General features: G+C 36.7%; 1 protein-coding gene across 1 annotated transcript; it reads right to left on the bottom strand.

Moving 5' to 3' along the window:
- Window positions 1–379: 379 nt before the first annotated feature.
- LOC111088900 lies at window positions 380–8,036 on the bottom strand. Its single transcript, XM_022400146.1, has 2 exons — window positions 8,012–8,036; window positions 380–5,552 (listed from the first exon to the last, which is right to left on the bottom strand). The coding sequence occupies exon 2, from the start codon at window positions 5,526–5,528 to the stop codon at window positions 4,392–4,394; it is 1,137 nt and encodes a 378-aa protein (XP_022255854.1). The 5' UTR covers window positions 5,529–5,552; window positions 8,012–8,036; the 3' UTR covers window positions 380–4,391.
- Between the last annotated feature and the right edge of the window lie 3,806 nt (window positions 8,037–11,842).

Raw genomic sequence — 11,842 nt, 5'->3', positions numbered from 1 at the left:
CAGAGGAGGAAGTGGCGTGTGTAGAGTGTCTGTTACGGAAGAGGAAGTGACGTGCGTAGAGTGTCTGTTACGGAGGAGGAAGTGACGTGTGTAGAATGTCTGTCACGGAGGAGGAAGTGGCGTGTGTTGAGTGTCTGTCACGGAGGAGGAAGTGGCGTGTGTAGAGTGTCTGTCACGGAGGAGGAAGTGGCGTGTGTAGAGTGTCTGTCACGGAGGAGGAAGTGACGTGTGTAGAGTAGGTTTTGAAGTTTCGAGAGAAGAGGAAGTGAAATGGTAGAGCAAGCGCTGGGGTCACTGGGGTCAGATGAATGATTGTTATGAAAAAAGTAACAATACAAACGGAAAATCGTTTGTGTCAAAGCTTTTATTTCTTTGTCGCATACAGTTGGTTTAGGTGATCACGGTTTGTGCCTGGAAAACGCCAAGACCACATCGTCTCAAGTGGACCCATTGAATGATGTTCACTTTTAATCAACTCGTTCATTTACGACAGTTTTGTGCTGCAGTTTATAACTATTGTAACACTAAAACAACTTGTTACACGTTTATTGTAAACATGAGTTTAACACGCTTGATATTAATTTCTGGAAGTTGATAAGAATGATTACTTAAATAAATACAGAATAAATTATTTAAAACGTAGAATTTCAGATTACCACCAGGAATTTTAGAAACAGAGCCACCTGGTGTTAAAAAAGAAATTATTAACTTGTATATAAATCTATAACGAATATTTAACCATCACCAAACCTTCAAGCTTCTAGGATTTATCCTGTCAAACCAAAAATCTTTGATTGGCTATTACGTAACTCATACGTCACTACTACTGAATTTTAAAACAATGAAGTATGACTATTGTATAGTGATAAAGAAATCTGCAGCTTCTGGCTTTTTATGATTAATGCACGGTATGTTTGTACCTCGCAGCAATTATCATAATTCTGTTAACTGAATATTGAAGAAGGTAGTAAGATGGAGGCCGAACTTCAATAACCTTCTGAGTAAAGAAACGCTGTTTCAGTCCTGGTCACTCAGATATTTGAGCTTGTAAATCTTCACCACGATAGAAAACCAGAACACAAGACCAGCATGTTATCTTCCTAGATCCCTGTACTCCTGATTGTTTAATCTTCCGTACACAGTTAACGATAGAATCCTCACGTGGGGTAGGATAAAACCATAATATCCTAGATCACAGCTCTACCCATGCATCGTTTGTTCTCTTTCAAAGATGACCAGCATGTTATCTTTCTAGATCCCTGTACTCCTGATTGTTTAACCTTCCGTACACAGTTAACGATAGAATCCTCACGTGGGGTAGGATAAAACCTTAATATCCTAGATCACAGCTCTACCCATGCATCGTTTGCTTTCTTTCAAAGATCCATATTTAACAACAACTACAATTAGTCTAAGATTTATAACTTTGCTGGTACTATTCGTTATCTGAATCAAATAATTGGATATCGTGTAACCAATGTTAGCCATTTTCGTTTCGACCGAACGCCAAAACAACATTAAAAAAAACACATAAAACAACCACAGACGAGTAAACGAAATTAGAATTTTTGGCCACATTATGACTAGATCAACAAGTAGCTCAAGTTAACTAAGAACTAATACCTAACTCTAAACAAACAACCTCCACCTATTATAATGGTGTTAAACACTAATTTCATTCTATTTTTGTTTTCTACTTTCTGGAGTAGTTAACAAATCAGTGATTTCCAAACTGTTTGTTGCAGTTAGTTGCTAGGGGGTGTCGCGAGAGTTTCACCAAACAAAGAATAATTAAGAACATACAAAAAACAAACATAAAAACTATTGCATCTGGCAACATGGGTGTAGCGCAAATCAAGATAAGTGGGTTAGGGTATCGTCAATGAAAAAAATTTGGAAACCACCGTAATAGACTGTGAAAAAAAATGTTCTACATAGATATAAGGTGAGAGGTAAACATTTTTTCAACGAATTAGGTCAGGTAACCAAAATTACTTAACGGAGTGGATTAATAACAATAATAAACATTTTCCTTATACATTTTACATATAAATGGATATACATACAAATGGATATTTTTACAACACATTGTACGAGTATAATAGCTTCGTTTGATGTTTACTGTGGTTTATACAACCTAAATAAACTTACACCACTTTACTTTACTTGCTGGCTTTCTCTTTGTATCGTTTACTAGGTTGTCATAGTAGCTCTACAAAGATTAGGCTTACCACAGCTAAGCCTAACTTGCATGTGAAGCCTAACTAGTATATATATATATATAGGTATATTACAATGATATATATTACAAATAGCAATATGTATGTGTTTAGTTCTACCTTGTCTGTTGAACACTAACGTGTCTTTTTTAACTTTTTATTCTTTTAAGAAATAAAACTCTCAGATCAGGTGTGGTTCCAACCCATGTCTTAGCTAACCGAGCACTTACTTAAACCTAATTACTTAAATTGACGGTGTACCTATCCTACAGTTTATAGTTAAATGAAGTAAAATCGGTACTTCCAGCGAAAATGGCGATACTCGGGTTATCAGCATTATAAGCCAATTGGCTAGCTTAAGAGACTTATTACCAACTGCAGTTCTTTTGTAGCCATGGTAACTAGCATTGTTTACAATCAGTGCTCTACTACTCACCGCGGTTGTTTTATCGCCTTGGTAACTAGCATTGTTTACAATCAGTGCTCTACTACTCACCGCGGTTGTTTTATCGCCTTGGTAACTAGCATTGTTTCCAATCAGTGCTCTACTACCCACCGCGGTTGTTTTATTGCCTTGGTAACTAGCATTGTTTACAATCAATGCTCTATTGCCCACCTCGGTTGTTTTTATCGCCTTGATAACTAGCATTGTTTACAATCAATGCTCTAGTACACACCGCGGTTGTTTTATCGCCTTGGTAACTAGCATTGTTTACAATCAATGCTCTACTGCCCACCGCGGTTGTTTTATCGCCTTGGTAACTAGCATTGTTTACAATCAGTGCTCTACTTCCCACTGCGGTTGTTTTATCGCCTTGGTAACTAGCATTGTTTACAATCAGTGCTCTACTACCCACCGCGGTTGTTTTATCGCCTTGGTAACTAGCATTGTTTCCAATCAGTGCTCCACTACCCTCCGCGGTTGTTTTATCGCCTTGGTAACTTGGCATATTATTCCTTAAATTTGTATGAACATTGCTAACCACGACATTTAAAACTTTGTACTTTTCATAAAATATTTCATGAATATCTATAACGTTTACCACAAATTCTGCCAAATTTTGCAAGCTGTTTAAAGAACTCGAATAACTATCTGATTAGGATCACGAATTTAAGAATTTTATTACACAGAAATTAAATAATGTAGTGTTATTACGTATTTGCTACAGTTCTAATATCTGTTACTTCAACACTGTTTAATGAACTTTGTCTTATTGCCACAACATATACAAGTTTAATAGCTTGTTCAACATTTCAAAATATCATCATACGAAGAAAAACAATAAGAATGTAAACTGCATTTAAGTTTCATAGAAATATTGAACTTCTTAAGGTGGTATTAATTAAAATGAAGTAAAATCAAACTTCTAATTATAACTGATGCCACAGAGTCGGGTAAGGAAGGTAGGGAAAACGTTTTGTTTGAAATTAAGCACAATGGGCTATCTGTGCTCTGCCCACTACGGGTATCGAAACCCGGATTCTAGCGTTGTAAGTCCGCAGACATACCGCTGTGCCACTGGGGGTAAAACGTTCTGATGAGTTCTAATTGGAACCGAAAACAAACATTGATTAATTCTGAGGAGAGAAAGGTGAAACACGAGAAGAAATTGGTTGGAACTTAAAAACAAACATTGTTTGATTAGGTCTGAGGAGAGAAGGGTGAAACACGGGAATAAATTGGTTGGAACTTAAAAACAAACATTGTTTGATTAGGTCTGAGGAGAGAAGGGTGAAACACGGGAATAAATTGGTTGGAACTTAAAAACAAACATTGTTTGATTAGGTCTGAATGAGAGAAGGGTGAAACACGAGAAGAAATTGGTCAGAACTTAAAACAAACATTGTTTGATTAGGTCTGAGGAGAGAAGGGTGACTTACTAGAACAAGATTTAAAATATATTTACGTTGAAAAAAGAAGAGACAATGGTTGTTTACAAACGATGATACGAATCTGACTTATACTACCAAAAAATAAACTGATTACAGTGAAATATAATTACGTTTAAATCTTGTATATACAATTTTCTACGAGAAGAACAGCATTTAGTGAAAAAGAAAACAAAAAAAATATGTTTATCAATAATAAAGGGCATATTATAAATATGACAGTCTAAAGACATTAAGTTATTTGTTCTTGTTTTCTTGATTTATGCGGTCGACACAATGATTTTAAGTGTAGTTCATCTTCATCTCCCTAGTGGCGCTGTATGCACGATCTAGACGCTCGCCCTGTTGCTCGAGGCGATTCTGAAGTCCTTGAAGGGTGCGCAACAGAATTATTCTGCGATAATCCAGAAGCTCCTGCTGGAGTCGAACAACTTCTTCTTGCCGTTGCTCGTCATCTTGACGGGCTGCTGCCATTTTCGTTGTCATCTGAAGACGTTGCTCTTTTAGCGAAGCGATTTTCTCATCTAGAGATTCTCCACATTCAGATCCTTCTACGTGATCTTGAGCAGTTTCGGAAAGTGGCGTGGTGCTACAGCTGCCACAGGCGCTATCTGCCTGTGGGCTGGTTGCAACTTTAGGGATCGGTGTAGGTGAAGAATCGCCATCTTCCGATAATTGGTAATCTTCCGAAAAAGCCTCATCGATTTCTAGAACCTCTTGTTTATTGTAAGAATCTGTTGCCCTCAGACGAGCTAGTTTCTCGAGTGTTTGCTTCGTGTTGGACTCAGTCTCAAAATTGCTGGTGGAATCAAAAGTGGAGTCTCGTGTTTTCGATGTGACAATCTGTTGCAACCTAAACTGTTCCTCCCGTGTAAACTTGGGAGAGCATGAAAGCTGATTATCATCTGATTTATTCCATTCCAGAAGTCTAATCCTGCGAATCGCTGGTAAAGGACTAAAGTCTCGACCACTCGGACAAAAGGGAAGCAACGTCCATGGTCCAGAAGGCTTGACCACTGGATCATAGGAGTTTTCCAAACTTTCTGAGGTGCTAGATGATGTGGAACTACTACTTGTAGAGCTAGAGATAGATCCGCGGGAGGGCAGCCAAGGATTTGTCCTGATTCTGGGTCTTTGCCGGGGGGAGTTGGTGTCTGGTAAGACTGCTAAGTCTAGAAAACTGGTCCGAATGTTTAGGGGTTTCTTCTTAATAGGTGGCTGAGGCGTCAGACAACTTCTGGAAGGAAGAACACAAGGTAAGACATTATCCAGGTAACGAAATTCGGGATATACCTCATTTGTTAGTGTTAAACATCCACTGTACTCTTTAATGCCTTCTGATGGGTCCTGTGGCTTCCCTTTCTTGTCCTTGCGGCGTGAACGCCCAAAACGCAACTCCACCCACTTCATCAACTTCATATTAGGCTTGACCAGTTAAAATTTCTGAAAAAAAAACTTCATATTAGGCTTAGCTAGTTCAAATTTCTGAAAAAAACTTCATATTAGGCTTAGCTAATTCTAATTTCTGGAAAAATACAAAAAAAGCAAGTGATATGATGCTAAAACAGACACATGGTTTACTTTTATAAATATTTCTTTCTTTCTTTACAAATGAATTTTCTCAAGTTCTTTAAATCTATTGTCGATGGAACAGTCGTTAGGAGTACAACAATATTTTACTTCTCAATACCTATTAATTTCGTAAATATATCCACATTTGCATCTAAAAGTTGTTTAAGTTAAACTTTAAAAACGAATGAACCTCTAAAAACGACTACAACGATACATAGATACAGAAGGATGTATATTAGTTGCTGTTTCTTCACACCAAGTGTTACTTAAGGAGTGGTTTAAAAGTAAGAACGTTCCACGAATCTCGAATTGGGTCATGAAATAAAATGAAAAACTGTCATTGTAATAGCTAAGATGAATTTAGTTTTAAAATATATTAACCAGTATGGAATTTTAACTAAAATGACATAAAAAAAGGATAAGTAATTATTTTTAAATTCTTTAACCAAATATTGAATAATAATATTCAAATAAGGTAGGCTTAGGGATTCGGGACTTTGTACTCAGCATTCAGATATGGATTTACAATTTTGCACTTAACACTTAGATGAGGTAAACTCTGAAATCTATGACTTTGTAGTGCAGATTTAGTAAATTCAGAAATTTGGTAGCGTTTTATTACTCTATCAAAATCTGTAAAATACCTTATTACAAAAGCGGCCTTTTTATTCCCTTCCTACCAATTTAAAGATTAGTAGACCTGGTTTGCATATCATACGGTTTGAAAAAGGGTCTAAATCCAAAGAAACTAGTCCTCCATTAGTCAGACTTAGAAGCTTTTTCAGTGGTTCGATAGTTTGCCGCTAGGATTAATTCAGGAGGTTGGCATAAAATGTGGATGTTGGTTTTGATGGTGGGGATCTCTGGAGGGCTTCGATATGGTTTCAGGGGGGTCAGAATGCTCCTCTCGAAACGACCCTGCCACCTGAGAGGTGAATGCACTCGCATGATGTTTCATTAAGACCGAAAATTGGGTGATTTTAAGGTGAACGAAATAAACAAGAATAACCAAAATGAATACAACTTACTCCAACTGTATGGCTTTGTTAGGTAGGAGTCTTACAATGCTCTTAACGTGCTGTGGAATGTTATTGGGTATAATAATAGACATCACTAAATTGTACCCTAAAATATCTATCAACACAACCTTCTCCCAGCACTGGACACTGAAATAAAGAATTGTAGATAACGTAAACATAAAACAAGCGTCGTTTTCCTCAGTGGGCTAACAACTCAGTATTACTTCTTATGATCCAACCCTTGTGTTAACAACTAAGTATTACTTCTTATGATCCAACCCTTGTGTTAACAACTGAGTATTACTTCTTCTGATCCAACTCTTGTGTTAACAACTGGGTATTACTCCTTATGGTCCAACCCTTGTGTTAACAACTCAGTATTACTTCTTATGATCCAACCCTTGTGTTAACAACTCAGTATTACTTCTTATGATCCAACCATTGTGTTAACAAACTAAGTATCACTTCTTATGATCAAACCCTTGTGTTAACAACTGAGTATTACTTCTTATGATCCAATCCTTGTGTTAACAACTGAGTATTACTTCTTATGATCCAACCCTTGTGTTAACAACTAAGTATTACTTGTAGTGATCCAGCCCTTGTGTTGATAACTCAACAATACTTGTACTGGTCCAGCCCTTATGTTAATAACTCAATGTTACGCCTTCTGATCCAATCCGTGTGTTAACAACTCCCGTTACTTCTTCTGACTGTGGTACTAGGTTACGATACCATTACAGACAACTTGTGGTACTAGGTTCAGATACAGACTCCACATTATTTTGTTATCTCTTACAAACACACAGACTTCGTATTATTTAAAGTTTTCACTTTGTTCTGTTAACTCTTACAAACTTCACATTGAAAGTGAAAAACTTTAAATTTAAACAATGTGAAGTCTGTGTTTATAAGAGTTAACCAACAAAGTGAAAGTCTGTGTTTGTAAGAGTGAACAGAACAAATAATGTGAAGTCTGTGTTTGTAAGAGTTAACCAACAAAGTGAAAACTTTAAAAAATGTGAAGTCTGTGTTTATAACAGTTAACCAACAAAGTGAAAACTTTAAATAATGTGAAGTCTGTGTTTATAAGAGTTAACCAACAAAGTGAAAACTAAGAGTTAACCGAACAAAGTGAAAACTTTTAAACACAGACTTCACATTATTTAAAGTTTTCACTTTGTTGGTTAACTCTTACAAACACAGACTTCACATTGTTTACAATTGTTTGTCTTAACATCCTCTTCCTGTTAGAAATTATAATTTTCATTAATTAACATCAGACAGTTTTAGTCTGGGTTACTACCATACCTATACTTCTCACCAATAGGACCACGCCATGTCTGCAGTCAGAGGGTGCTGATAAGTTTCCAGTCATTACACTATTTGAACTTTTAGCGAATGTAATGCAATCCTATCTCCGCACTTTCAAACTGAATAAGTAAAATCAGTGTCACCTGCAGCACTAATGATTAGGACTAAGTTCCACGTGTGAGCTGCGGATATTATTCATTGCATAATCACGTGCATGTCGCCATGACGACGGGATGAGGCGACCTCTGTAGTCAAAAAAAGTGGGTAACTCGACCAGATTACAGTACGTGTATAAGTGCCTTTAGGCACAAAGAATGAAATGTGGTACCAGAGCAAACCATCTCTAATCCATACAAGACTTGATGTATGATTCACAACTTGTCTGGTTTTGAACTGAAAAAAATCTCAGTGGCGCCTCCTTCCTTTGGCTAGACCACATTCTCATCTTAATAGGTTAGTGAAGGAAAGGTGACCCTATTATCGATAATAACAAAATTTAACCAATAACAACCAAGGTCGGGAATTTGTGTGAACGTAGAAGTATTGATGATATGTACCCCAGTGACACAATACACTGAACAATTAGTAAACAGCCCAAGCTAGGAATACTAACGACGATAACCGCTAGGGGAAGTGCTAGTGATAAAACATGCTTTTACCAAGTTATTTTATACGTACATGTCTTCTGTACATAGTTAATACACACAGTTTAAACGGAAAACACTAACGACGACATCCGCTAGGGGGAGCACCAGTTACTTTCTGTGTACATTTCTTTGTATTGAGTACAACCGTCACTTTTAATTCTCTTAACTGTAACTGATATTCACAATTTAAGAAGTCCGAAACAAGTTTGTTTCAACACCTAATCGTGTTTTAAATATGTTTTTTTAACACTTTACACATGTCCCTGATAATTTTAAAATTGAGGTCAGTTAGGCCTAATATACTATACACTTGGTTTGATATTTTCTGCTCACTTGTAATGGATGGACAAATTGATAGGCGGATAGATAGATGAAGCAAGATGAGAAGGTATAAAGTAAGATATGACATAAAAATAGATAAAGAAACCTTTCTTAATAGGCCTAAAAATTGCTATATTTATAGAGAAATCTTTCTTGATACAGTTAAGAGCCATCTGTTGATGCTTATTAGGAACTAAACACGGTCCCTGTCTCCTGAAACACCACGGAATATGATCTACTACGGATGTATGATTAGATTGAGGAAGGTTGAAAACTGGTAGATACGATCGAGACTCCTTTGACTGGATCTCATTAGGAATGGTTTGAAGATGAGAAGCTGAAATTTAAAAAGTTGGTATATGCAGGGGGGGGGGGGATAGAGAACAGTGAAGGACCGTAGTCATCGACTCTGGAGACAACACTATGAGCGATATTTAATTTTTAATTAAAATTTTTGTCCACAGAAGAAATATTAAGGTTTAAAGTTTGATCTTAGATTGGAGGGATCTTGAATTCTCGAAACAAGGAATGAGAAAGATAGACATTTTTTGTCAGTTCCCGTGTTGCCAAATTTACACACAATTGATTCATTCAATACTACAAATATTTTATTAAAGGATATCTAGTCAATATTAATAATTATTACTAGATATAACTATTGACTGAACATGAATAATGTATTAATACCCGTGGTGGGCACAGCACAGATAACTTAATTACAAACTAACTGAATCCCGATTGGTTATGAAATTTTGACACACGTATTAAATAACTTTTCAATGAATTGTTCTATGAATTTTCGATTAGGCTTAGTGGTTTTTCACAAGTCAATATTTTCTGCAATCGGAACTCCTTCTTCAACTAATAACATTTACCAAACGATGAAATAACGCGTTAAAAATAAGGGTTTGTTACGGATTTCGCGCAAAGCTACACGAGGGCTATTTGCGATAGCCGTCCTTAATTTAGCAGTGTAAGACTAGAGGGAAGGCAGCTGGTCTTCACCACCCACCGCCAACTCTTGGGATACTCTTTTACCAACGACTAGTGGAATTGACCGTCACATTATAACGCCCCCACTGCTGAAAGGGCGAGCATGTTTGGTGTGATGGGGATTCGAACCCGCAAATTGCGAGTCGAGCTCCTTAACCACCTGGCCATGCCGAGGCCTTTAAAAAGTAAGGAATATTGAAGACGTGTATATTTAAGGAAAAAAACAACAACAATATGTTCAAAAACAATAAAACCAAACATTGACTTTGTAGTGTACAACAGCTTTACAACACATACTATTTAAGGTTAGCAACAATAAACTCGAGCTGCTGTCTATTTATTTAGTACACAGCAAAATTTATTAATTATTCAATGACCAGGATGCTGTAACCAGAGTGGGTTATGTATAATTTAACAGGTTAACTAGAAGAAGCCAGTGTATATAAATCACCACAGCCTTTCCCACGTCTGCGTAAATTACTTTTGAACAGTGTGTAATTAATGGACGAGGAAGTTGTTCGAACGCGTGATAATTAATTCTTGCTGTCATAACGATGTAGAATGCCTTCATCAGCCACCTGATATCAGTTTATTTCCGCCTTGCTGGATAAGCAAACTTGCACGAAACGACCCATCGAACACAATAACATTTTATAGTTGAACACCAGGACTTTTCCTACATACACCGAATAAGACGGACCTTTGTAATATAGAGGGCGTAGCAGACATGTCGATGGTATACGTGTGTGTTTTTTTGTACCAAAGCCGCATCGAACTACCTGCTGTGTCCACCGAGGGGTATCGAACACTTGATTTTAGCGCTATAAATTCGCATCTTCAAACATTAGAATACGTAGCGAACATTTCACTGGCATGGATAGCGTCTGCGTACAGAGAGCGTAGCAAACATTTCAGTAGCGTAGCCAACATTTCATTTTCATAGCTACGTTCTTCATTCTACACTTTCTCAGCTTCTTGTAATCTTTACGTTTGTATTCTAGAGCGCCATCTATTAATTTTAGCTTTCGTCTCGTCATTTATATTTTTATAGCAAAGAAGGTGAAGTTAGTTACAATAAATATAAAGGATTTACTGTAGCAGATCGTTAGAAATAAGTGTTTATATAAAGTCAGTAAAACATTTAGGACCTAAAATTATGTATCACACATAGTACATAACCCCAAATATTAGTTTCTTAGTGCACCCATTTTTTCCTGATCTTATTGCTAAACCATTCCCCATTATCCTGGTGTTAAGTCATTCCCCATTATCCTGGTGTTAAACCATTCCCCATTATCCTGGTGTTAAGTCATTCCCCATTATCTTGGTGTTAAGTCATTCTTCATCATTCTGGTGTTAAGTCATTCCCCATTATCCTGGTGTTAAATCATTCTTCATCATTCTGGTGTTAAGTCATTCCCCATTATCCTGGTGTTAAACCATTCCCCATTATACTGGTGTTAAACCATTCCCCATTATCCTGGTGTTAAGTCATTCCCCATTATCCTGCTGTTAAGTCATTCTTCATCATTCTGGTGTAAACTATTGTTCATCATACTAACGCCAATCCATTTTTCTTCATCTTCCTGGTACTAAACCACTCATCATTCTATCTGCAAAAAACTGACAAATATGATTTATTTGAAACAACAAAAACACACGAGATATCGGTCCAGAGTCTCATCCTGTCGTTTCTGTTCTTACTAAAATGTCAGTGTTTAGTGATTAGTATACTTTAATATCTACATAAGTCTAAAATCTTCTATTCTGAAAGTAACGTGGAAATATGAGTAATATATTGTTTATAAAACACAGGATGTGTATTATTATACACATCCTACAGTAAACACTGAACACATTAATACAC

The sequence above is a fragment of the Limulus polyphemus genome, unplaced genomic scaffold (genome assembly GCF_000517525.1).
Source record: "Limulus polyphemus unplaced genomic scaffold, Limulus_polyphemus-2.1.2 Scaffold4688, whole genome shotgun sequence".
Lineage (NCBI taxonomy): Eukaryota > Metazoa > Arthropoda > Merostomata > Xiphosura > Limulidae > Limulus > Limulus polyphemus.
Note: the sequence above shows the minus strand (reverse complement) of the source record. Positions and strands in the feature narration are given on the sequence as shown.